Source organism: Mirounga angustirostris, unplaced genomic scaffold (assembly GCF_029215605.1).
Source record: "Mirounga angustirostris isolate CCGP_5_RB_7025 unplaced genomic scaffold, mMirAng1.0.hap1 SCAF_15, whole genome shotgun sequence".
NCBI classification, from domain to species: domain Eukaryota; kingdom Metazoa; phylum Chordata; class Mammalia; order Carnivora; family Phocidae; genus Mirounga; species Mirounga angustirostris.
Window position 1 is genome coordinate 28596455 of NW_026991723.1, and position 22112 is coordinate 28618566.

The 22112-nt window shown below is 42.8% G+C and overlaps 1 protein-coding gene across 1 annotated transcript in view; it reads right to left on the reverse strand.

Annotated features, from left to right (window-relative positions):
- Positions 1–1059: 1059 nt before the first annotated feature.
- The window catches only part of FBP2 (fructose-bisphosphatase 2), a 30375-nt gene continuing 9322 nt past the window's right edge, over positions 1060–22112 (reverse strand). The window contains exons 4-7 of the mRNA XM_064580128.1: positions 13175–13315; positions 10902–11039; positions 4580–4699; positions 1060–1480 (exon numbers count right to left, since the gene is read on the reverse strand). Coding sequence (XP_064436198.1) covers positions 1286–1480; positions 4580–4699; positions 10902–11039; positions 13175–13315 — 594 coding nt within the window. The 3' untranslated portion in view covers positions 1060–1285. The remainder of the gene's footprint in view (positions 1481–4579; positions 4700–10901; positions 11040–13174; positions 13316–22112) is intronic.

The following is a 22112-nucleotide window of genomic DNA, read 5'->3' on the forward strand; positions in this document are numbered from 1 at the left end:
TCCAGGTCATTGGCATGCCCAGAGCCACAGATCTCCTGTATTTTATCTCTGGCCAGTGGCTGGGATTCAAAACTCCAAGTTTTAAAGGACCTGTAAGGTGTGCATACCCACTGCTGTCCCCAGGCAGGGAGGATCAGGGTGTGCCCAGCACCGATCAGTCCATGAAAAGCCTTTGCACAGTGCGTGTGCAGAAGCTAGAGTTTATTGTAACACTGAGCGAAAAGCTAGAGCCAGGCTATCAGCCTTCTGCACTTAACTCAGTCCCCTACTCCCCTTGCCCTAGGAGAGCCATCACAGAGGCTTACTTCTATTGTGGCTGACAGCAAAATGCAGCAGCGATGGTATGCGAGATCCGCTCCAGCCTCTGCACTGCCCACAGCCAGTACCAGAAAAGGGACTATTGGCCATGCATAGAGGTTCAAGCCTATTGTGGCTCAGAGCAAAAAGTTAAGAGGTTTTCTCCTCTCTGCGCACCCCTCTGACCCCGCTGGAGAGCTCCCCTCAGTGGCTCCCTGGCTGTCCCTTTGTCTCTGGCGAGGACAAATAATGCTCCTCAAATGCCCTCCGGAAAGAAGAGCAATCTTTCCCTGAGCGACCCAGGGATTCACTTGCCACAGCTAAGTATGGGGTCACAAACCGCTGCAACCTTTCCGACTTCCTCCCTCTTCCTGACTTTGCCCCGCAAACCGGGCTTACTCCTCTTCCCCGTCCCATGGCTTCCCAATCCCCCAATTCAGGGCTGCGAACCATGCTTCTGCCAAATTCACTCATTCAAAATGTGCAGATTGTTTCCATACTCCTCCGATCCTGTTCCTAGTTTTTCAAAATAGTTCAAGGTTAGTCTAGTTATATTCAAAACAAAGCAAGTTCAGGGTCCCCCTAGTACTCTGCTCTCTTGGAAACAGTCTCCACTAAGTTCAAATTTTAAGCCAACCAAGACAAATTCTTAACTGATCTCTAAACTTTTTGCCCCAAAGTCCGTAGCTGCAGATTCCCTGGCTGAGAGACTTGGAACTCTAACCCTATTAACCGCTGTTCATAAGAGAAGACAGATCAAAGTTGTTCTTTTCCCATGTGGGTTTTTATTTTGAGCCCTTCCCACTGAGCACAGAATCGCCTCTGGCTTCTAGAGCTGTGCAGAGCACGTCACTGTGGCTCTTCTTTGGGGGATTCAGGGAGGCTTTGCCTTTTGTTACTCATCACCACTGTTTACAATGATCGTTCCTTTAGGGTCCTTAATAGAAGGGACAAGACAAAGAAAAGGCAGCATTCAGGGTGAAACCTACTACCTGCCTGCCTGGCTTTTCTGTACACAGGTGAGGTATTCCTTCACATCATCCGGGGACCCCAGAATGAGGGGGACTCGTTGGTGAATGGACTCTGGCTTCACGTCCAGCACGGGCTGGGTGCCCGTGGTCGCCAGGCCTCCAGCCTGCTCTATGATATAGGCCACAGGATTGCACTCATACAGGAGCCGAAGCTGTGGGAGAAAGACAGTCAGGTGGACAAGCTCTGCAGAGGCCCAAAAATCCCGAAGCCACACCCCCTAAACCTTGCTGGGGAATTCCGGGAGCTGAACTTCTGTGTCTTCTTAGCATGAATACACTGGGTTCATCACCTTGTCTTTGGGGCACCGCTGGTCAGTCTCTAGCTGTCTTGTGACCTTTGTGTTTATGAGAGGCCTGCCTCCTCCCTTGGGAGGATGAGATCGAGACACTTGTTTGCTGTTGGTTCAGCAGTGAGGCAAACTGAAGCTGAGGCCTGGTGAGGAGCCTCTGTATGTGAGGCCTTATGGCTAGCGAGGAGTCCAGCTTAGATGAGACGGAAGGTCACCTGGAGAGTACTAGGTGGCCTCTCAGGATAACCTCAGTGTTCGAGATCACGTGGCAGAACCCCATATCTCAAGTGTCAGCTTGACCAGGTAGTTTGCTGGGGTTTAAACGGCCTTTTCTCTTGGCCCCCAAGACTGAGTTAATGCCCACTGTTCGCACTGCTGTAGCCTCCTGCACGGCCCTCTTCAGTTTGTCACACTGAGGGTTGCTTCATATCCTTACATGCTTGCCCTTGAGGGCAGGGACAGAGTCTGTCTGGGCTGGCCACTGTGGCATCTTCCTTCCCAGTAATGTCTGACACAAGGGAAGTGTCCCAACAAGGCTACTGTGTCCCTTGCCCAAGGGCTCCCAGTGGAAGGCAGAAATGGGCAGGCTGGGGAGGGTAAGGTCAGCCTGTGCCCTGCTTTCCAGGTTGTGCCCGTGGACCCAGGGCTGAGCCTCTCCTGAGGAAGGCCTGCTTTTTCTACCAGGCACTATGGGAACTAGCAGGCGTCTGCCCTGCCTCCAGGGAGTGGCTGGGGAATTACATTGAAATGGGCTGGACCCAATGCCTTTTTAAGGCCTATTTCGGTGATTATGCTGTGATTCCCTCCTGATCACCCCAACCCCCACCAGACACACACACACATCACATTAGATTCAGGGTGACAGTCTAGCTGCCTGTTCTAACTCAGTATCATACTATCTTCCCCTTCCTTCCCAATAGGTATAAAATCTGTATTTAAGAGAAAACAAGTTCCTTTCTGTAATCAGCTTACAAAGTGGTTGAGCCAGCTTTCTGCAACTTCTTTTTTCCCATTCTTTTCTTCAAATCCATTCTGAAGATCATGTGAAACTCTTTGAGAAGCAGTCCTATCTTGTGCTAATTTTTGAATCATTGTTATTTCACAGTGAGAAACGAAATATCTCTGGTCTAGGTTAGAGAGCCAGGCATTCGGGAGAGAGTAAGTTAAGACTCCAGGGGGCATACTACCATTTTGGTAAAACAATATACACTGCCCTCACCCTAGACCTCCAGCTGTTGAAGCAGTGGGTGTCCTGGCAGGGAGCAAAGAAGCCCCAGTGGGTGTGGACAAACTTGGATCTGCTAGTTTCGTGCCTGATCATCCACAGGAGGGACACTGGAGGCCAATCGGTCCTGGACAGCTACCTGTCAGCTTCTAGAACTTGGCTCTTTCTTCCCCTTTCCCTTGCTCTGGGCGCTTCAAGATGAGGGGTTTGGGGTGTCAGACAAAGTCTCAGACTGTAATTAAGTAGCCTTTGTTTGTACTATGTTGATTCAGATACTTAAAAGAAAAAGAAAAAAGCACAACAACCTCACATAAAGTTTGTCTTTGAGCCAAAGCTGCCTTTCACCTAAAGTTGCCCTTGTAGTAAATTCATCTCAAAACACAATGTACAGGTCTTCGTGTTGCTTTGACCTGCAGTCCATGTGATCTACTTTTTTTCTGCAGTTAAAATCTAAACAGATATACAGAGACAAGCACACAGAGGAGAAAAGGCGTACACATCTACCCCACCGCCAAAACACACACTGATGCGCTCACAGAGACCACAAAAGCTAAACCGCAGAGTTCAGGAGTCAATGATACTTTCAATAGGGCTGGTGGTGATGGTGCTATGAATATATAGATCTATACATGGAATTATATGTACTTATGGAAATGTCTCTATAATTACATGGGCATATTTTCTGACTCATTGTAAATCATTTTAACAATTATTAAGAAATAGCCTAACATTTTCTGTGTTGGAACTGAGTAGGCAGCAAGAGTGGTTCTTTGTAGGCATTCCCTCGTTTTCTAGATCTCATTTACTACCCCGTGCCAGCACCCATCATGAAGACTTGGCTGTGATTCTTACTTCCGAAAGTTATAATATACCTAAGCTCAACACTCACATGAAGAGAAATTCCTGACACACAAATCTTCCCTCTGGTCTCACGTGCTCTTAGATTTCTTATCATGGCTTTGAGTCTGGCATTCTAATCATTCAAACTGCACACGCTGGGAGACAAATATACATGTGGCCAGTTGTTGGTGTGTCTGAGAGTACAGTAGATGTTTGTTTTGATTTGTCTACTTACCTACGATTTCTGTGATTGGCTAAAAATCAGACAGGTTTCCATGGGAGGGTCTATTCAAGATAGATGCATTTGGATATAAGATTCCCATCTGATCATATAAGTATTTTGGGGTTTGTGTCATAAAGTTGCAGTAAGATCACCTGGGAGCTACCTTTCCAGAAGTACTAAATAAGTTCTGACCAGAAGCTCTTATTCTGGAATTTGGGAACTCTCTAGAGGATTCATGGGTAGACTTCAGGTCATCTGTGAACTCCCTAAAAATGTATGTAATATGTATGTTTATGTGCATTTTTTTTCCTGGGAAGTGGATCCATACCTTTCATTAGATTCTCAAAGGGTCTATCATCCAGAATCAGGTGATGCTGAAGCTATAAGTCAGGCACAGGCCATAGAAAACAGTAGATGAACAGAGCTGACTTATGGTGAATGATGGGCATGAGGCCAGGGAATTCCAAGGCCAGTGAAAATTGCCAATAACAACTTCAGCTTCTACCACAGCCTCAAAATTCATTAACGGGAAATACACCTCTTTTCTCTTCCACCTGCCCACTCACAAACAGATGTGAAAAGGACAGAGCAGTAGCCAAAAAGCAGGCATGAAGAGAAAGGGAACTCCAACTGGCTTACTGAGTGATACAGCCAGGGGACAAATGAGAATTACCTTGCCCTTAGGACTTTTCTGGTTCGCCGGGTACAGGAAGATCCCTCCATAGACCAGGGTGCGGTGCACATCGGCTACCATAGAGCCCACATACCTGGCCCCATAGGGAGCACTGCCATCCTAGAAGGCAGAGAGAGAAGATATAAGATGTTCACCTGGATTACATACTCCCTTACCCACATATCCTGCCTTAGGAGGTTTGCAAAGCAAAGCAAAGCAAAGTAACTATTAAAGGCTTCTAAGGAAAGAAAGAGACATCAGCAGCATTTAGGTTTGGATTAGACAAGCAAGAGATATTCACGCACCCCCCCCCCCAAAAAAGGATTGAATTGAAATAAAAGCAGGCAGTGTAGGTGATTCCAAACCTTGAATATTAGGTGGAATGCAAAAGTAGTACTGTTCACAAATTGTGTGTAAATTCAGCTCAATAAATAATTTTTTTAGCATCTTATTTATGCCTGGCACCAGGCCAGGCCCTGAGGATGCCAAAAACAGGAAGACAGTCTCTGCCCCCAAGGAACTCACCAACTGAAGGGGGAGACTAGCATACATAAGTTAATAAAAATAAATGAATTTACCCCCCACCACTCAGGGGGTGGGAGGGATGGGGTGGCTGGGTGATAGACATTGGGGAGGGTATGTGCTACGGTGAGTGCTGTGAATTGTGTAAGACTGTTGAATCTCAGATCTGTACCTCTGAAACAAATAATGCAATATATGTTAAGAAAAAAAAAAAAGAAGAAGAAGAAGAAGAAGGTAGCGGGAGGGGAAGAATGAAGCGGGGGAAATCGGAGGGGTAGACGAACCATGAGAGACGATGGACTCTGAAAAACAAACAGGGTTCTAGAGGGGAGGGGGGTGGGAGGATGGGTTAGCCTGGTGGTGGGTATTGAGGAGGGCACATTCTGCGTGGAGTACTGGGTGTTATGCACAAACAATGAATCATGGAACACTTCATCTAAAACTAATGATGTAATGTACGGTGATTAACATAACATAATAAAAAAATGAATTTACAATTTTATGATAAAAAGATGAATAACCCAATTTTAAAAATAGACTAAAAACTTACCTTATACCACATGACAAATTAACTCAAAGTGGATGGAAGACCTACACATTAAGAGGTAAGACTATAAAACTCTTAGAAAATATCAACAGACTTTTTGGGGAAGAAACTTGAAAGAACTGGTATTGAAATTTTCTAGCAAAGAAAACAGGAACATTTGTGAAAATGAAGAACAAGGAAAAGAGTATCTCTACCAAATCTAAGAGCACACATTGAACTAACAATATTTACATATGCAAAGAAGAAATGCAAACGCTGACCAGTAGATCAGAATAGAGCCCAGTCCTGGGCCTAAAGATAGACGAGAATTTCGTTTATGCTGAACAGGACCTTTCAATCAGCGTGGGAGAGGACTATTAGCGAGCAGCGCTGGGCTAGCTACTTAGAAAAGAGGTGTGTAGGATCCCTACCTCATTCTTTACAGCCAAATTATTTCAAGATGGAGAGAGTTAAAAGGAGAAAATCACAAATAATTTAGAATAATGCTGTCCAATGAAGTTCTCTGTGGTGATGAAAACAATTTTTATCACCAACGTCCCATATAGCAGCCACTGACCACGTGTGACTGTTGAGCTCTGGTAATGAGACAGGTGTAGATGAAAACACAATTTTACATGTTATTTACTGGCAAGTATTTTAAATTTAAATAGCCACATATGGCTAATAGCTATTGTATTGGACAGCACAGAAGAAGAAAACATGAGTACATTAATTTATAATTTGGTACACAGCACCCATTAGATATAAAGAAAGATAAATTTGATAACATAAAATTGCAAACACCTCTACGGAATCAAAAGCTGAAAGTCTACACGTATTTCTAACATGAATAACAGACAAAAGGCTAGTTTCCTTCATTTACTAAGTGCTTATACAAGGCAAGAAGAAAAAGATAAATAATACTAATTAAATATTTGCTAAGAACAGAAATAGGCAATTTACTAAGACAAAAGTAGGTGCTCAATAAATACAAGGAAACAACATAAACCATAATTAAACATGTGCAAATCAAGCCACAAGGTTCACCTTTTGACCATCAGATGGACAAAAATTTAAAAAGATTCACCATATCTGCACTGGCAGGGACACAAGGAAATGAGTACTCTTCCATATGATGCCAGAGAGTATAAACTGATGCAACTTTTCTGGAAGAATATTTGGTAACATCAGCATGTGAAATGCTCATACCCTTTGACCCAGCAACTTCAGCAAGATATGTGCCCTACAGATATACTTGTAAAGGTAATGAGCATACAATTTTGGGATCTCGATTGCAGCTCTGTGTCTCCTGATGGGAAATCAGAGACAAGCAAAGCTGCTCTCCATAAGCAATTAGCTCGATCTGTCCTCTCAACACAAGGCTGGGCAGCCCTTTCAGTCAATGCCACAAATCTGTATGTGCTTGTGTAGAACAATCTCTAAGTCATGAAAAAGAAAATCAGATGAGTTAATATGCTCTACCTGATGTTCTTAAAGGGTGGTGGGGTAGATATGGAGATGAATGTGCATTATCCCCTCCCACCATCCCAATTCAAAGAATAAAATCAACACTTGGCAGTGGTCATCCCTGGAAAGAGCAACCTGGCTGGGGGTAAAGGAGAGAGGAGGCTTTCACCTTTAATTTTGTATATTTCTGTATGTTTTACATTTCCTAATCTTAGATTACTTTTTAAAATTGAAGTAAAATTCACATCAGATAAAATTAACCATTTTAAAGTATATAATTCAGTGGCATTTAATACATTTATAATGTTGTACAACCATGACCTCTATCTAATTACAGAACATTTCCATTACCTAAAAGAAAACACGATACCCATTAAATAGGCTCTGTCCTCCCCTCCCCCAGTGCTTGGCAACCATTAATCTGCCTTCTGTCTCTATGCATTGACCTTGTCCTTGCATCTGGCTCCTTCCACTCAGCATAAATGTTGTTGAGATTCATCATGCTGTGGTATGCAACAGTACTTCATTCCTCTTCACAGCTGAATAATGTTCTATTGTATGGATGGACCGCCTTTTTTCATCTGCTCATCAGTTGATGGACATTTGAGTTGTTCCCACCTTTGGTTATTGTAAATAATGCTGCTCTGCACATTGGTGTGCAAGTTTTTTCTGAATATATTGTTTTCAATTATTTGGGGTGTGAGGAGCGGAATTGCTGGGTCATACGGCAATTCTATGTTTCATTTTTTGAAAATTTTGTTAATGAGAATAAAAATTACAGTTTCAATCAATTGGAAGCATTATGGACTATTTAGTGTTTTCTCCCTTGGGCCTTTCTGTATTAAAAAATAGTAATTGGAAGACCTTAAAAGAGAAAGCAGCAGCTTCATGCCAACACCCACCAGGCCATCCTCTCCTGCGTTCATCTCTGCCTTTCTCTCTTCTCAGAGAATTGCTGAGGGAAGGGGGCACAGATTATTTTCCCTACTTTCCCTTTAATCTTTCTAAGGGATCACTGCAAACCTCTACCGTAGCCAGGAGGATGCCCACCACTCTGTTGAGGGTATCCCCATTTTCCAAATATCTACAGGTGGAAATCCTAGAAAGTAGCTTTGGGTTTTATTGTCTATTCATCTCTATTGTCTTATCAGTTAGAATTGGACACTCCCAAGACCATCCAGCACTTCCGTCAATATGATCTTTGTTTTCACATCAAGAAGAAAGTCCCTCCCTGGACTCTCAAGCATTGCCTGCGGAAATCATCAAGCATTCACACTGGTTTCCTGCTGTTAAACGTAGACTAAACTTTCTGGGCCAGAACCAACTAATCCTTAGTCTTCAATTTATGGAATTGTAAGGGATTTTATGTAAAAAGCAAGCAAGAAAAACCAAAACTTCCTAGAGACAAAACAACTCCTTTTATGCTAGGGGCAGATGCATATGAAATCTAGAATTTCATGTTAAAAAACAACTGGAGGATTCTGGAGACTTGCCTTATGTTGGGGAATATGTGCCTTTGCTGTTGAGAAGGGTCTCATCTTTGAATCGGTATTGAAATACTGATTAATATGTTGGGCTCAATAGTCTACCATTTCCATGATAAGTGAACACTGACTTTCTATTTTCTAAGAGGGACTACTCCTCTGAACAGCTGTTGCAGAGTGAGGAGGAGGTCAGAATAACCTGCTGTTTAGATCCCACTGCACGAGTCCCACCCGTTCAGCATACTGGGTGCAATAACGGGCAGCCATCTATGGGCTATTCGAGTGATGTTACCCTGTTCTGTATGTAATGCATACATTCCCCTTTATTTTATTTTTGTCTCACTGTCTCCATTCTGAATCTGTAGATTAATTTTATAATGTAGTAAAATGTCTAAGAAGCTGCCCAGTGCAGTGCTTTTTCAAGTGTGGATGGAAATCCATTAATGGGTCATAAAATCCATTTAATGGGTCATTACTAAACATGTTTTTTTCAAATGAAATGCAATCTAAACAAATGGAATGGAACAGAAGAGATCAGATCAGAACAGAATAGAATTGAATAGAAAAGAATGAAAAAATATCTTAGAGCACAGTAGACAGTAAGGCAGTTTACTTTTGTTTCAGTGGAGCATGTGTGAGTATGTGCATGCATGCTTGCACACATGTGCTCTGAATTAAACAGAAAATGCATTTGTTATTAATGGTCACAGTCAAAAATTCTTCAGAACCACTGGCCTAATGGACCTTTCTTACTCCCGGGACATCTCTTGTGAAACTGTGTAGACCCTCTTAAGGAATTTACTCCATTTTGTAAAATTGCAAAGTGTAACTTTACCTTAGAACCTAGTGTCTTTCTTCTAGCTGTAGTCAAACTATCTAAGCTGGCCTGTGAGAAAGGATACAAAAGAAACATCTTTTTTAAAGAGCAGAGAGCGTTATTTGGGAGGAAAAATAGTTAAAATGGAATTGAGAAAGAGCTTAAATATCTTCTAAGAGTTCCAGTTTTACTGAGAGGGCAAGGGATTTATGTTTCTTCCCTGACTAGCATAATCATGCTCTTTGCGTGGTTTTCTATTTGGGAGCCCAGCCTGTGGTAAGATTTACAAGGGGTCCTCGTGGGGTCAGCCTGTTCACCAGCTGTCGGTCACTCATGAGCTGATGCCTTTTTTCTCATTTGAAATCTCCCCTTCAAAGAGATTTATGGTATTTTTTGTGCAGGACTTTTGTTTTTTAGTGGTAACATAAATATCTTCTTTTTTGGGCTCAAGGAGAGGCACTTTTTAGCTTAGAATGGGAGCCACTATGAAACATCTCCAAGACCGGAAGCATGTAAATAATATTGATTTTATCAACCTTACAATTCACATCCTGTTACTTTTGCCCTCAAGACATTGGATGGGTTTGTGCGTGATGGCAAAATACAACCCTATGAAGGAGAGGTACAGGAAACTGCATTTTTGAGAACTTCATTTAAAAAACAAATGAAAGAAAGTAGAAAGTTCTCTATAGCTTCAGCTTGGGGCCACAGAGGCAGGTCCTGGGATCCTGTTGACTGACTGCCTCTTGGTCCCATGGAATCATGAGCTCTCTTTCCTTGGAGTTCGTGAGGACTTCCAGGGACAGCCAGGCAGGCACACCATACCACTGCCTTCCCACCACAGGATAAAGGGCCTCTCTTGTGACATCCCCCAGAATTTGGTGAGAGATGGTCCCACTTGTAAACAAGCTTGCATTCCTCTTCCAATTTAGAACAGACTTTACAGTCTTGATCTGGAAATTCTTTGACTCTGCTCCCACACCTGTCTTAAAAGCTCTCTTAGTATGGTGAATATACTGAATGGATTCTTTGGGCTGCATTCATAGACACATGAAGTCCAGAACTTGGTAATCCCGTTGAGAGACAAAGAACATCCTAAGGCTTGGGGCAAACACAGGACCTATGAATGGGACTTTCAAATATAATTACTACACCTAAAAGCAAATAAAAGTGAGTGACCAGAATCTAAATAGGTGGTAGCTCAGCAAGCAAATGACCTGACAGGTTCTGGCCTGAACCCTGAATTTTGAAAATGTGGTCTGTCTTCTTCATAAACAATGTCTCCTGGAAAAACGAAACTAGGGAGTATTATCTTGAGTAGGTAACTTATAGCTGTAAAAGACGTTGCTCGTTTATGAAGAAAGGCACAGTCTGCCATTCTCATACCGATCAGAGTCATAAACAGCGGCATCACCTCTTTCAGCCAGGCTCCCAAAGCCGCCACCCAAACAGGGACCCACTGAGGCAGCATTCTCCCTGCTACTGCCTTAGGCTTTCTTCACTCACCTCAGGAAATTTCTTTCTCTGCACATATTCTGAGGTGGGAGCATCAAAGTACTTGGCATAGCCCTCATTGAGACTGTAAATCTTTCCTTTCTGTTTTATCTTGACATCTTTTTCCACGAGGACAAATTCACCGAGAGCCTAGAAAGATGAAAAACACCTGGAAGAAGAGAGACACCAGGAAACAGAAGGCAACACCACAGTCCCCAACAATCAGAGAGCATCAGAAGGTGTGGGCCTGCTCGAGGAGCCCGGCCGTGCCATGTCCTTCTGCAGCTCCAGCGGTGCTCTAGCAAGAGATGGAATAATTCAGAGGAAAGAGGGAACGTTTCCTTGCTAATTTTCACTGCCTGACAGGTTACTCATTTACGGGGAAGCTCAAAGTATTAATGCCCCAAGTTCTCATTCCTGGTTAATTCCTAATGTTTCCAGGAAGATTTGGGCCATTGACAATGAGAGGAAGAAGTTTCATGGACAGGATTCATCATAAACGTAGGGGATGCAGTTCCCCTACAAATGTGTGGTCCGTTTATTTTAATGACTCAGTCCTAGAAACCATGAAAGATTCCCAATATCCCAGTGACTCTTATACAGGGTAATGAGGAAATCCCTTCAATCAGAAACTGTATTCACTTGGCATAAGAAATGAAAAGGATAAAAATGAAAGAAATCATCAGAATTATTAATAAAATTGTGCCCACTGCCCCCACTGTGGTTACTCTGCAGGACATCCCTCAGGTACCCATTTATCTGAGTGCTTATGGATGTGATTAGCTGGCTGCAGGTATCACCTTGAAAGGCTGGATGTCTCTTTAAGTCACAAGGAGGAAAACCAGGCTTGGAAATGTAATCAGTTTTAATGAACTTTGAAGACTAAGAAAGTGAAATCCCCCAGGATGATAGCTCAGAGCTGGCAGCTAGACTAGAAGGTTCCTAATAAACATAGGAATTTATATTCCCAGAATATAAAAGAGGCAAGACCATGCTGACCATGTCTGAAACAAGACGGTGATGAGAATACTCAGCAACCACAAAAGTAACTAAGCATCCTTCCCCTCTGCTCTGAGTGATGACTTCTTCTTTACCAATGAATCTCTACCTTCACTTCAATCTTCCCACCTCCCAGATAAAAATGATTGATACACAATCATTAATTGAATCCACTCCCAAGCCAGAATTGACCCTCTCTTTCTTGAATCCTCCTGAGATCATCAAGCAAAAGCCCACTTGCTATAGTGTAAGTCCATCCCAACTCCCTCCTAGCATGACACTCTACTGTTCTAGAGCACATCCTTCCTTGTTCAGTAAACTCAACTTCTTTTTATTATAGGCAAGTTCCTGATAGTCTCCGGCTCATGAGCTTTAATAACTTGCTGTGGACATTTGTTGCTTTGGAGCAGGCCAGTGTGGAGTAAGACTTCCTAAAAGCAGCCTAACTCCCTTTGAAGAAGTAACTCTTCTCATTGGATGCCAATCTACGAAGACTGAGCCTCCTCCAGCCCAAGGTCAGGCATTTGACTTAGCTTGGCAAATTAGATATTCCTCCCTGGCACTTGAAACCTGAGTGAGAGACACAGAATCAGGGGTAGTGTCCAGACCAGACTGGCCATGCTGCAAGCCCGTTCCTGGGACTCCTGCATCCTAGGCCTCAAGACCTGCCCATTTCCAGCCTGTGTCCTGAGCTTTACCACTAATACGGTAACATCCTTTACTTAATTGGGAAGAACATCTACTTTAGCGGCAGTCCCACAAACCCATGCTGTCCAATAGGGTAACCACTAGTCACGTGTGGCAATTTAAGTTAATTAAAATGACATAAAGTTTTAAAACTGAGTTTCTTAGTCACACTAACCACATTGCAAGTGTTCAATAGCCACATGAGGACAGCACAGATTACAGAACATATGCATGGTCACAGAAAGTTCTATTGGATGGTGCTGCTCTAAAAAATCCATGTTTCTGTCTAGATATCGGTAACATTGGGGTTTTTTAAATTATTGTATTTCTATAAGCCAAAGAGATTGGATGCATTTTTGGATTAGAAACTCCTTAAGGGCAGAGCCTGGTTGATACGACAGACCCCACAGAACACTTCAAACGCCCTCCATTGGACACAGGTCATTAATGTTTTTTGATGTTGGTGTTGATTCCCCAACTAGCCTCTCTTGTCCTAAAAGCAAGTATTAAGAATGACCAGAAAATTACCCCAGCCGACTGGGATTCGTGCAGAGACGCATGGAGTCCTATGTACTGATACTGCTACATTAGGTACCTACTGGGTCGAGCATGAAGAGGTCCACGCCTTGCCCAGTGGAAAGAGCCACGAGGGTTGCACTACCATAGAGGGCATAGCCTGCAGCCACGATATTTCGGCCTGGCTGCAGAGCATCTTTTTCAGAAGGCTCGTCCTCTGAGGTCTATGGAAGAGAAAAGAGAAACACGGGGTGTTATTGTCTCTGGACAGAACCCTTTGCCAGAGGCCTGGGCTTCAGATCTCCTTGAACCACCGAAGGAAGTGCAGTCCTCAGAATTTTGAGCTGAAGCACACGCATCTGGAGGGAATGCATTGCCATGGTAACAAATGGTTCTAGCTGAGCCATTTGCAGAGGCCATCTTTGGACTTCTCCCTGGTTTCCGAACACATTTGTCTGCATCCTACCAAGAACCACCCCAAGATGCTAAAACCACAGCCCCTCTTAAAAATTATAAGCCATGCTCCTTAACTGTTACAACCACCAAGGTCATTAAGCTTGATCTTGTGCCATATCTCATTGCACGTACTCAACGGTCCTCTGAGGGAAATATCTTTATCATCTCCATTGTGTGGATGCACCACTCAGAGCCTGAATGTTTGGATAACTCACCTGACACCAAGAAGCCTCAGAGCTGGAGTCAAGCCCAGGCAGCCTGGCCCGGGGCTCTTCCCCATTCCACGTGCTGCACCTGGAAGGCCTTGCCCTCGCTTGCCCCCCACCTCCACCCCCACACCTCCACCCTGAGCCCACGTCTACAGTTCTGAACGTTTTCTTGAGGAAGCTTTTCCCTTTGCCATGGCAGCAGTGCAGGTGTGAGTGGGACTTCAGAGACAGGACAGGTGGGGATGCTGAGGAAGGAACAGCGAACGTTCTCATTGGAGGGGCAGAGCTGCAGCTGAGATTCCACTTTAAACCCACTTTCCCCAATACCTCTCGAAGGTTCCTTCCTTCCCCACCTCCTTGTGCTCTAAAAGGCAAGTGAATAAAATCTGATTAGTTTGGAAAAATGAGTAGCAAACTTCTGGGCTCAGCTGTGAGGAGCTGAGTTGGGGAGTGGGGAGGAGAAGAGGCACGCTCCATTCTTTCCCCACCTTCATCTGGGGTTCTGACTTCACAGCAAATTGGGAGAGAATTCTGGACAAGCACTGGGGCTGGCTCTGGACCTTCATCTGGGGTTCTGACTTCACAGCAAATTGGGAGAGAATTCTGGACAAGCACTGGGGCTGGCTCTGGACCCTAACATCATTGTGGACGGCAGATGTGACAGGAGCTTGGAAGGAGAGGCAAGTGGACAGACTTCAAACGACTCTTTTCAAATCGGAAGAGCCAGATGGATGCAGCTCCACAGACCACGGCAAGTAGCTATGACGAATGTGACAGGTTGAAGCTCCAAACTCACTTTCCCATCGCCTGCTATGCCCAAGGAGCGTGGAGCTGGGTGTGCAAGGGTTAAATACGAAGTGTTGGCCTCACTGCTTCTGAGCCATTCGATTCCCCACTCTCTGTTTTCTAGCACAGCTACTTCTGCAGTTTAATTAGATGCTTTGTTCTCTCTAGATGCCAGTGGATTTTGGCTAAAAGTCCGGTCCAGAAATATCGCATAGAGATTCCCTGCTGAGCAGAAAATTCCAGAGAATTGCAAAGCGGTGGAGGTGAAGGAAATACCTTTAAAATTATGAAGACACACTGGTGATTATGTAAATATGAATCAGAATGTTATACTCACTTTAAAAATATATCAATTATGCTAATTAATTCCCCTGTAGAATAACTTCTTCAGAGTAAAATAGTAATTTTTATTTATATAAGGCTTTATCTTTTTCAAAGTACTCTCACATCATCATGCTTTTGTGAAAGAATGGAGAGTCTCCCTAACCCTCATTTAAAAGTGAAGGGAGGGAGGTCAGGAGAGGTACCCACACATTTTGAAACCAGTGAGTGATAAAGCTGGGATGGACCCACATCTCCCAATGCTAAAGCCAGCATCCTTCTCAACACTGTCACGGAATATGGGGCCAGTCGGCCCTTTGTGTGTAATATCCTAACGACTTCATTGTAAAACCAATCTTCTTTAAAAGTGTCACATTCCCTCTAATAATTTTTCCTTATTTTCACAGTTTTGCATTTTTTTGCAACTAATTACATTTTTATTTGACTTGGACATGTTCAATAAATTGGCCTTATTTCTAATTCCTGGCCACATAAGGATTTTGAGAACCAGGCCCTGTAGCAGACTCTCAAGGTGGACCGCAGCATCAGCATCCCCTGGGATCTTGTTAGAAGTACAAATACTTGTCTCCCCCACCGCTCCCCCAATCAGGCCTACAGAATCAGAAACTCTGGGCCTCCAGAAAGCTTCCAGGTGATTCTGAGGCATGCTAGTTTGGGAAACACAGCTCTAAAGCATGAGTTCTTAAGAATCTTCAGAAAAGTGGGAGGTTTTTTACTAAAATCTTTAGTCTTCACCATCGAAGCTTCTGAAGCACCTTCATTCGGCCACCAGAAGGACCACATTTTCTGTGTATGAAACCAGAGGTCTGTCCTGGGGATTTCTCCCTGACCAGAGGCTGTCCTTCCTCTGAGCTGTGGTCCTGCAGCCCCCACACAGCCTAGCACCCTCTCTGGGGCCCTCTGGGCTCTGTGCTGGGGCTTGAAAGTGAACCACTCCTTCCCCACTGGCTTCACTGGCTTCTAATAACAGGTGGAAGTCTCTGGCCTAAAGAAATAAGAAAAAATACTTTCTAGATCACAAGACTTCCCTCTAGCCACTGCCCTATCTCCATCTTCATCTAGGTCCTGGAGTCTAGAATGCCTGTCTATACTAGCTATCTTTCTTCTTCTGCCCCTACTGCAGGCTGCCAGATATGACCCCCATCTACCATCTCAGGAGCACACTGTCCAGTCCTCCTTACCCTACCTTTGGGCAATGTTGGGTCACTTGGCTGCTGTCTCCATCTTGATATGGGTCTCTCCTGAGCATCTGTCCACCTCCCTCTTTTCTGACCTCCGATATTGTGATTTATAAGAAATACCTATTTGCGCATTCAGCTGACCAAAATGCACTTCTCATATATACTTAGTTTTTGCCCACAGTTCCTGGCTCACAGCTTCCAAAACCCTCAGACTTCCCTTAGTGTTGAGAGTGATAAAGTGTCTTTGTCATGCTGATGGATGACTTTTGGACAGCACAGAAGGAGGGTAGCTTGTTGCCAGAAGAACCAACCCCTGTGATTAGAAGGTTGGAACTTTCAGCCCCACCCCCTGACCTCCTGGAGGCGTAGAAGGGATGGAGATGGAATCTACTGCCAGTGGCCAATGATTTCATCAAGTAAGCCTATGTAATGAAGCCTCCTTTAAACCCAAAAAGGACAGAGTTTGAAGAGCTTCTGGACTGGTAAACACCCAGAGGTTCAGGGAAAGTGGTATACCTAGAGAGGGCAGGGACGCTCTGCGCCCTTTCCCCATACCCTGCCCTAGGCATCTTTTCCATCTTGCTCTTCTTGAGTTATATCCTTTAATAATAAACTGGTGATCTAGCAACATGTTTCTCTGAGTTCTGTGAGCTGCTCTAGCAAATTAATCAAACCTGAGGAGGGGATCTTGGGAACCTCTGATTTCTAGTCAGTCAGTCAGAAGTACAGGTAACAACCTGGGCTTGGGACTGGCATCTGAATTGAGTTGCCAAGGAGGGGGGTAATTGGAACTTCCAATCTATAGCAGGTTGGTCGGAAGTCCAGATAATAGCCTGGGGTTGCCTTGTAGGACTGAGCCCTTCACCCCTGGATTCTGATGCTATCTCTGGGTAGATAGTGTCAGAAATGAGTTGAAATCTTGGACACCTGCCAGGGTCTGAGAATTGTTTGGTGCTATGTGGGGACCCCCCTCACCCCCACATTGGAATTGGGTCCAGGAACCCTTCATGGCCTTCTTTCTAGCTCTCTAGCTGTGCCTTCTTATTTGCTTTTGCCACCTCCTATTCTTCCGACCCCTTAAGTGTAGGTGCTCCTCCTGGTTCCTCCCCGTTCTCGGGGTATCTAACCAGTGCAAAAGGGACTTTCTTAACTGCCTCCCCATCCAAAGTGGGTACTCTGAGTTGCTGTGAGACAAATTTAATGAGGGCTAGGATAGATGCCTGACACAACCTGGCCCAATCAGAGTCTGCTCCAGAAATCCAGACACACGCAAATACACACGCAAGTTTATACATGTGCCTATATATACATGCAGATATACTTTTTCAGGAGCAGGGTGGGCAGGCTATTGCATAGGCATTCCCAAATTTAATCGAACCCTTACTTAAAATTTAGATTCTTCCTGAAATTTTTTAACTTTTTGTTTTAAAATAATGATAGATTCACAGGAAATTGCATAGATAGTACAGAAACTCCATGTACCTTTCACCCAATTTCCCTCAGTAGTTACATTGCATATATTTTACTATAGTACAATATCAAAACCAGGAAACTGACATCAGTATTAAGTCTGTGTGTCACTCTGTGCCATTTTATCACATGTGTAGACACCGCATAAGGATACAGAGCTATCCCATCAGGCAGAGAAATCTCCCTCTTGCTACTCCTTTATGGTCATATCCATCCTCCTTCCCCACCAAGCCATCCCTAACCCTTGGCAACCACTGATCTTTCTCCAGCTGTACAAGTATGTTTTTTTTTTTAAAGATTTTATTTATTTATTTGAGACAGAATGAGAGAGGGAGAGAGAGCACATGAGAGGGGGGAGGGTCAGAGGGAGAAGCAGGCTCCCCGCCGAGTAGGGAGCCCAATGCGGGACTCAATCCAGGGACTCCAGGATCATGACCTGAGCCGAAGGCAGTCGCTTAACCAGCTGAGCCACCCAGGCGCCCCTGTTGTTTTTTTTTTAAGATTTGTTTATTTATTATTAGAGAGAGAGTTCATGGGGGAAGGGGGAGGGGGAGGGACAGAGGGAGAGAATCTTTCAAGCAGACTCCCTGCTGAGCATGAGCCAGATGCGGGAGTCAATCCCACAACCCATGAAATCACTACCTGAGCCAAAACCAAAAACTGGATGCTCAACAGACTGAGCCACCCAGTCGCCCCTGTACAAGTATGTCTTTTAGAGAAGGTTACATAAATGGGATCATACATTTTGTGAACTTTTGAAATTATCTTTTTTCACTGAGCATGATACCCTTGAGACCCCTTGAAGTTGTTATGTGCATGGATAGTTTATTCCATTTTATTGCTGACTGGTTCCTCATGGTATAGATGTGTCACTGTTCAACCATTCACCTATTATAGGACGTTTGGGTATTTCCAGTTGTGGGCTATTACAAATAAAGCTGTCATGACCAATCACATGCAGGTTTTTGTGTGGACATAAGTCTTCATTTCTCTGGGATAAATGAAGAAACTGCCAAATTTTTCCCAAGTGGCTGTATCATTTTACATTTCCACTAACAACACATGAGGGACATGATTTCTCTGTATCCTTGCCAGCATTTGGTATTGTCACTATTTTGTATTTTAGGGGTTCTATTGGGTGTGTAGTGATGTCTCATCATGGTCTCACTTTGCATTTCCCTAATGGCTAGTGATGTTGAACATCTTTTTATGTGCTTATTTGCCAACAGACTCATTTTCACCTGTTTGGTGACATGTCTCTTCATGTCTCATGTTCTAATTGGATTGTTCAGAGTTTTTTACTATTGAGTTTTGAGAGTGCTTTTATGTTCTAGATAGGAGTCCTTTGTCAGACTGGTTTGCAAATATCTTCTCTCATTCTGTAGCTTGTGTGTTCATTCTCTTAACAGAGTGTGCTTTTTGAGGAATTGTTCCATTTCATCTAAGTTGTCAGATTTATGTGTGTACAGGTGTTTATAGTATTCCCTTATTTTTCTTTTGATGTCTCCTAATTTTTTTAAAATACCAAAACAACTCTGAGATGAACAATCTAGTGCACAAATATGTGTTTCTCTGATTATTCTCCCAAGAGAAATTTCAAACAATGAAATTATTGGGTAAAAGACTATTGATACATATTGAAAAGTTGCCCCTCAGAAAGATTACATTAACTTATAGCTTTACCATCAGTGATAAAAGCATTTGCTTTTTTTTTTTTTTAGAGAGAGAGAAAGAGCACATGTGCATGCACAAGTGGGAGCGGGGTGGGGTGGGGGGAGGGGCAGAGGAAGAGGGAGAGAAAGAATCTTTAGCAAGCTCCACACTCAGCGATCATGACCTGAGCCAAAATCAAGAGTCAGACACTTAACTGACTGGCCATCCAGGTGCCCCAAAGCATTTGCTTTAATTCAATCTGATGAATATAAAAGAGCACTATTTTTTCAACTTGGCCAATTTGATGGCTAAAAAAAATTACATTTCTTTTGTTTTAATTTCCATTTTTTTATAGTTAACAATGTAAACTTCATTGCCTTCTTGGCCAATTTTATTTCTTATTTTGTAAGTTGCCCGTTTCATGTCTTTGTGTATTTCTCTCTCAGGGTATTTATCTTCTTGTTGTTTATTTTAATACCTTTTTACATATGAGAGATAGTAATGCTTTATATGTGTTACATCTATTTTCCTCGAGTGCCATCTGCCTTTTAATTTTATTTACAGTGTCCTTTTCTTTTGCAGTGCGATTGTTTGGTAATTAAAATTATTCGGGCACCTGGGTGGCTCAGCAGGTTAAGCGTCTGCCTTTGGCTCAGGTCATAATCCCAGAGTCCTGGGATTGAGTCCCACATAGGGCTCCCTGCTCAGCAGGGAGCCTGCTTCTCCATCTCCATCTGCCCCTCCCTCCTGCTCGTGCACCCTCTCTCTCTCTCTTACTCAAATAAATAAAATCTTTAAAAATAAATAAATAAATAAAATTATTCATTACAGCCCATATTATTTTCTTCTCTGTCTTTATGGCCAGATAGAATTTCTCCTACATCAAGATAAGGCCAGACAAATGGTCTTCTATGTTTTATTTCTTCTATGTTTTATTTCTCCATGAAATTCATTAACCCATCTATAATTTATTTCAGTGCATGGAAAAAAGAAAGGCTCGGTTTTTTTTTCTGATTTTGAGATTTTAAAGATCTACTTCACATTAGTCATCTCTATTGCTATGACACTCTTCTCAGAAAATCTCAGAGTAGTTTGCAAACGATTTAGTGTTATCTTTCTCCAGTCTTTTTATTTCTTCCTACCCCAATAAAACATCTAAATCTGTCATAGGTAAAGGAAAGGATGCATCCTATAGCCCCTTACCAGTAAAGTTAATGGCAATTGCAAAGGCTCACTGTGTTTGGTGGTAGAAGGTATGGAAAAGTAGACCATTTTTCTTTGTATTGAGATACAACTTACTCATAGCAAAGCACACAAATCCAAATTGTACAGTTCAATGAGTTTTTACATACATGTAATATATACTTATGTAACTACCAAGATTAATTTACAGAACATTTAAAAAAAAAAGATTTTATTTATCCATTTGACAGAGAGCGAGAGAGAAAGCAAGAGAGCGCACAAGCAGGGGGAGCGGCAGGCAGAGGGAGAGGGAGAAGAAGTCTTCCCATGGAGCAGGGAGCCTGACACGGGGCCTGATCCCAGGACTCTGGAATCATGACACCCAACTGACTGAGCCACCCAGGTGCCCCATTACAGAACATTTCTAACAACCTACCAGACTCTTGTGCCTCTCCTCTATCACTATCACCTCCTCCAAAGGTAACGTCTACCCTGCCTTTTATCATGTGGACATCAAAAGGATAATCACCTTTGCCTGTTTTAGAACTTCATATAAATGAAATCACAAAGCATGTGTTCTTTTTTATCTAGCTTGTTTCACAACATTATGTCTTTGCAATTTTATCTGTTATTGCACATAGCAGTTTTCTGTTCTTTTTCATTGCTATGTAGTTTTCTGTTGTATGAATACACCACAATTTATTCATCTATTCTAATGTTGATACACACTTGGACTTTGTTTTCCAATCAGGAGCTATTATGAATCGTTTGTCACATGTCTTTGGACAGACACGAACACTCACTTATCTTGGGTGCGTACCAGGAGTGGATTTGTTGGACCATAATGTATGACTCTGTTTATCATCAGCAGGTGCCATCTCAACTTTCCAAAGTGTTTGTGTTATTTTTTACTCCCACTAACAACGTACAATTTCCAGTTTCTTCATCAACACTTGGTATACACTTTTCATTTTAGCCATTCTCCTGGGGTGAATGATGTCTCGTTGTTTTAATGTTCATTTCTCTGAGGACCAATGATTGAGCATCTCTCTTGTGCTTATTATTAACCAGTTGTGGAAAAAAAATCTCTTTAGTGAAGTGCCTGTTTGAGTCTTTGCCCATCCCTTTGATTAGATTGATGGTATTTTTTTTATTCATTTGTAGAAGTTCTTATTCTGCGTAAGAGTCCCTCATTGGAAATATGTATTGCAAATCTTTTCTTCCAGTCTGTAGTTACCTTTTCACTCTCTTAATTTTGTCTTCTGATAAGCAAAAGTTCTTAATTTTAATGAACTACAGTTCATTAGCCCTTTCTTTCATGGTTATTGCTTTCAATCTCTTGTTTAAGAAATATTTACCTTCCCCAAAGGCATGATGATATTCTCCTGTGGTTTTTTTTCTAGCAACATATTGGTAGTTGCCAGGGGCAGGGGTGGAAGAGTGAGGGGCAAATGGGTGAAGGTGGCCAAAAGGTACAAACTTCCAGTTATTAGATGAATAAGTTGTAAGGATGTAATGTACAGCATGGTGACTATAGTTAAGAGTACGGATTGTACATTTGAAAGTGGCTATGAGAGTAGATCGTAAAAGTTCTCATGACCAGAAAAAATATATATATTTGTTTAACTATGTGAGGTGATAGATGTTAACTTACTATGGTGATCATCTCACAGTGTATATATATGCATACACATATACATATGTACATACATATCTTAAATCATTATGTTGTTCACCTATTC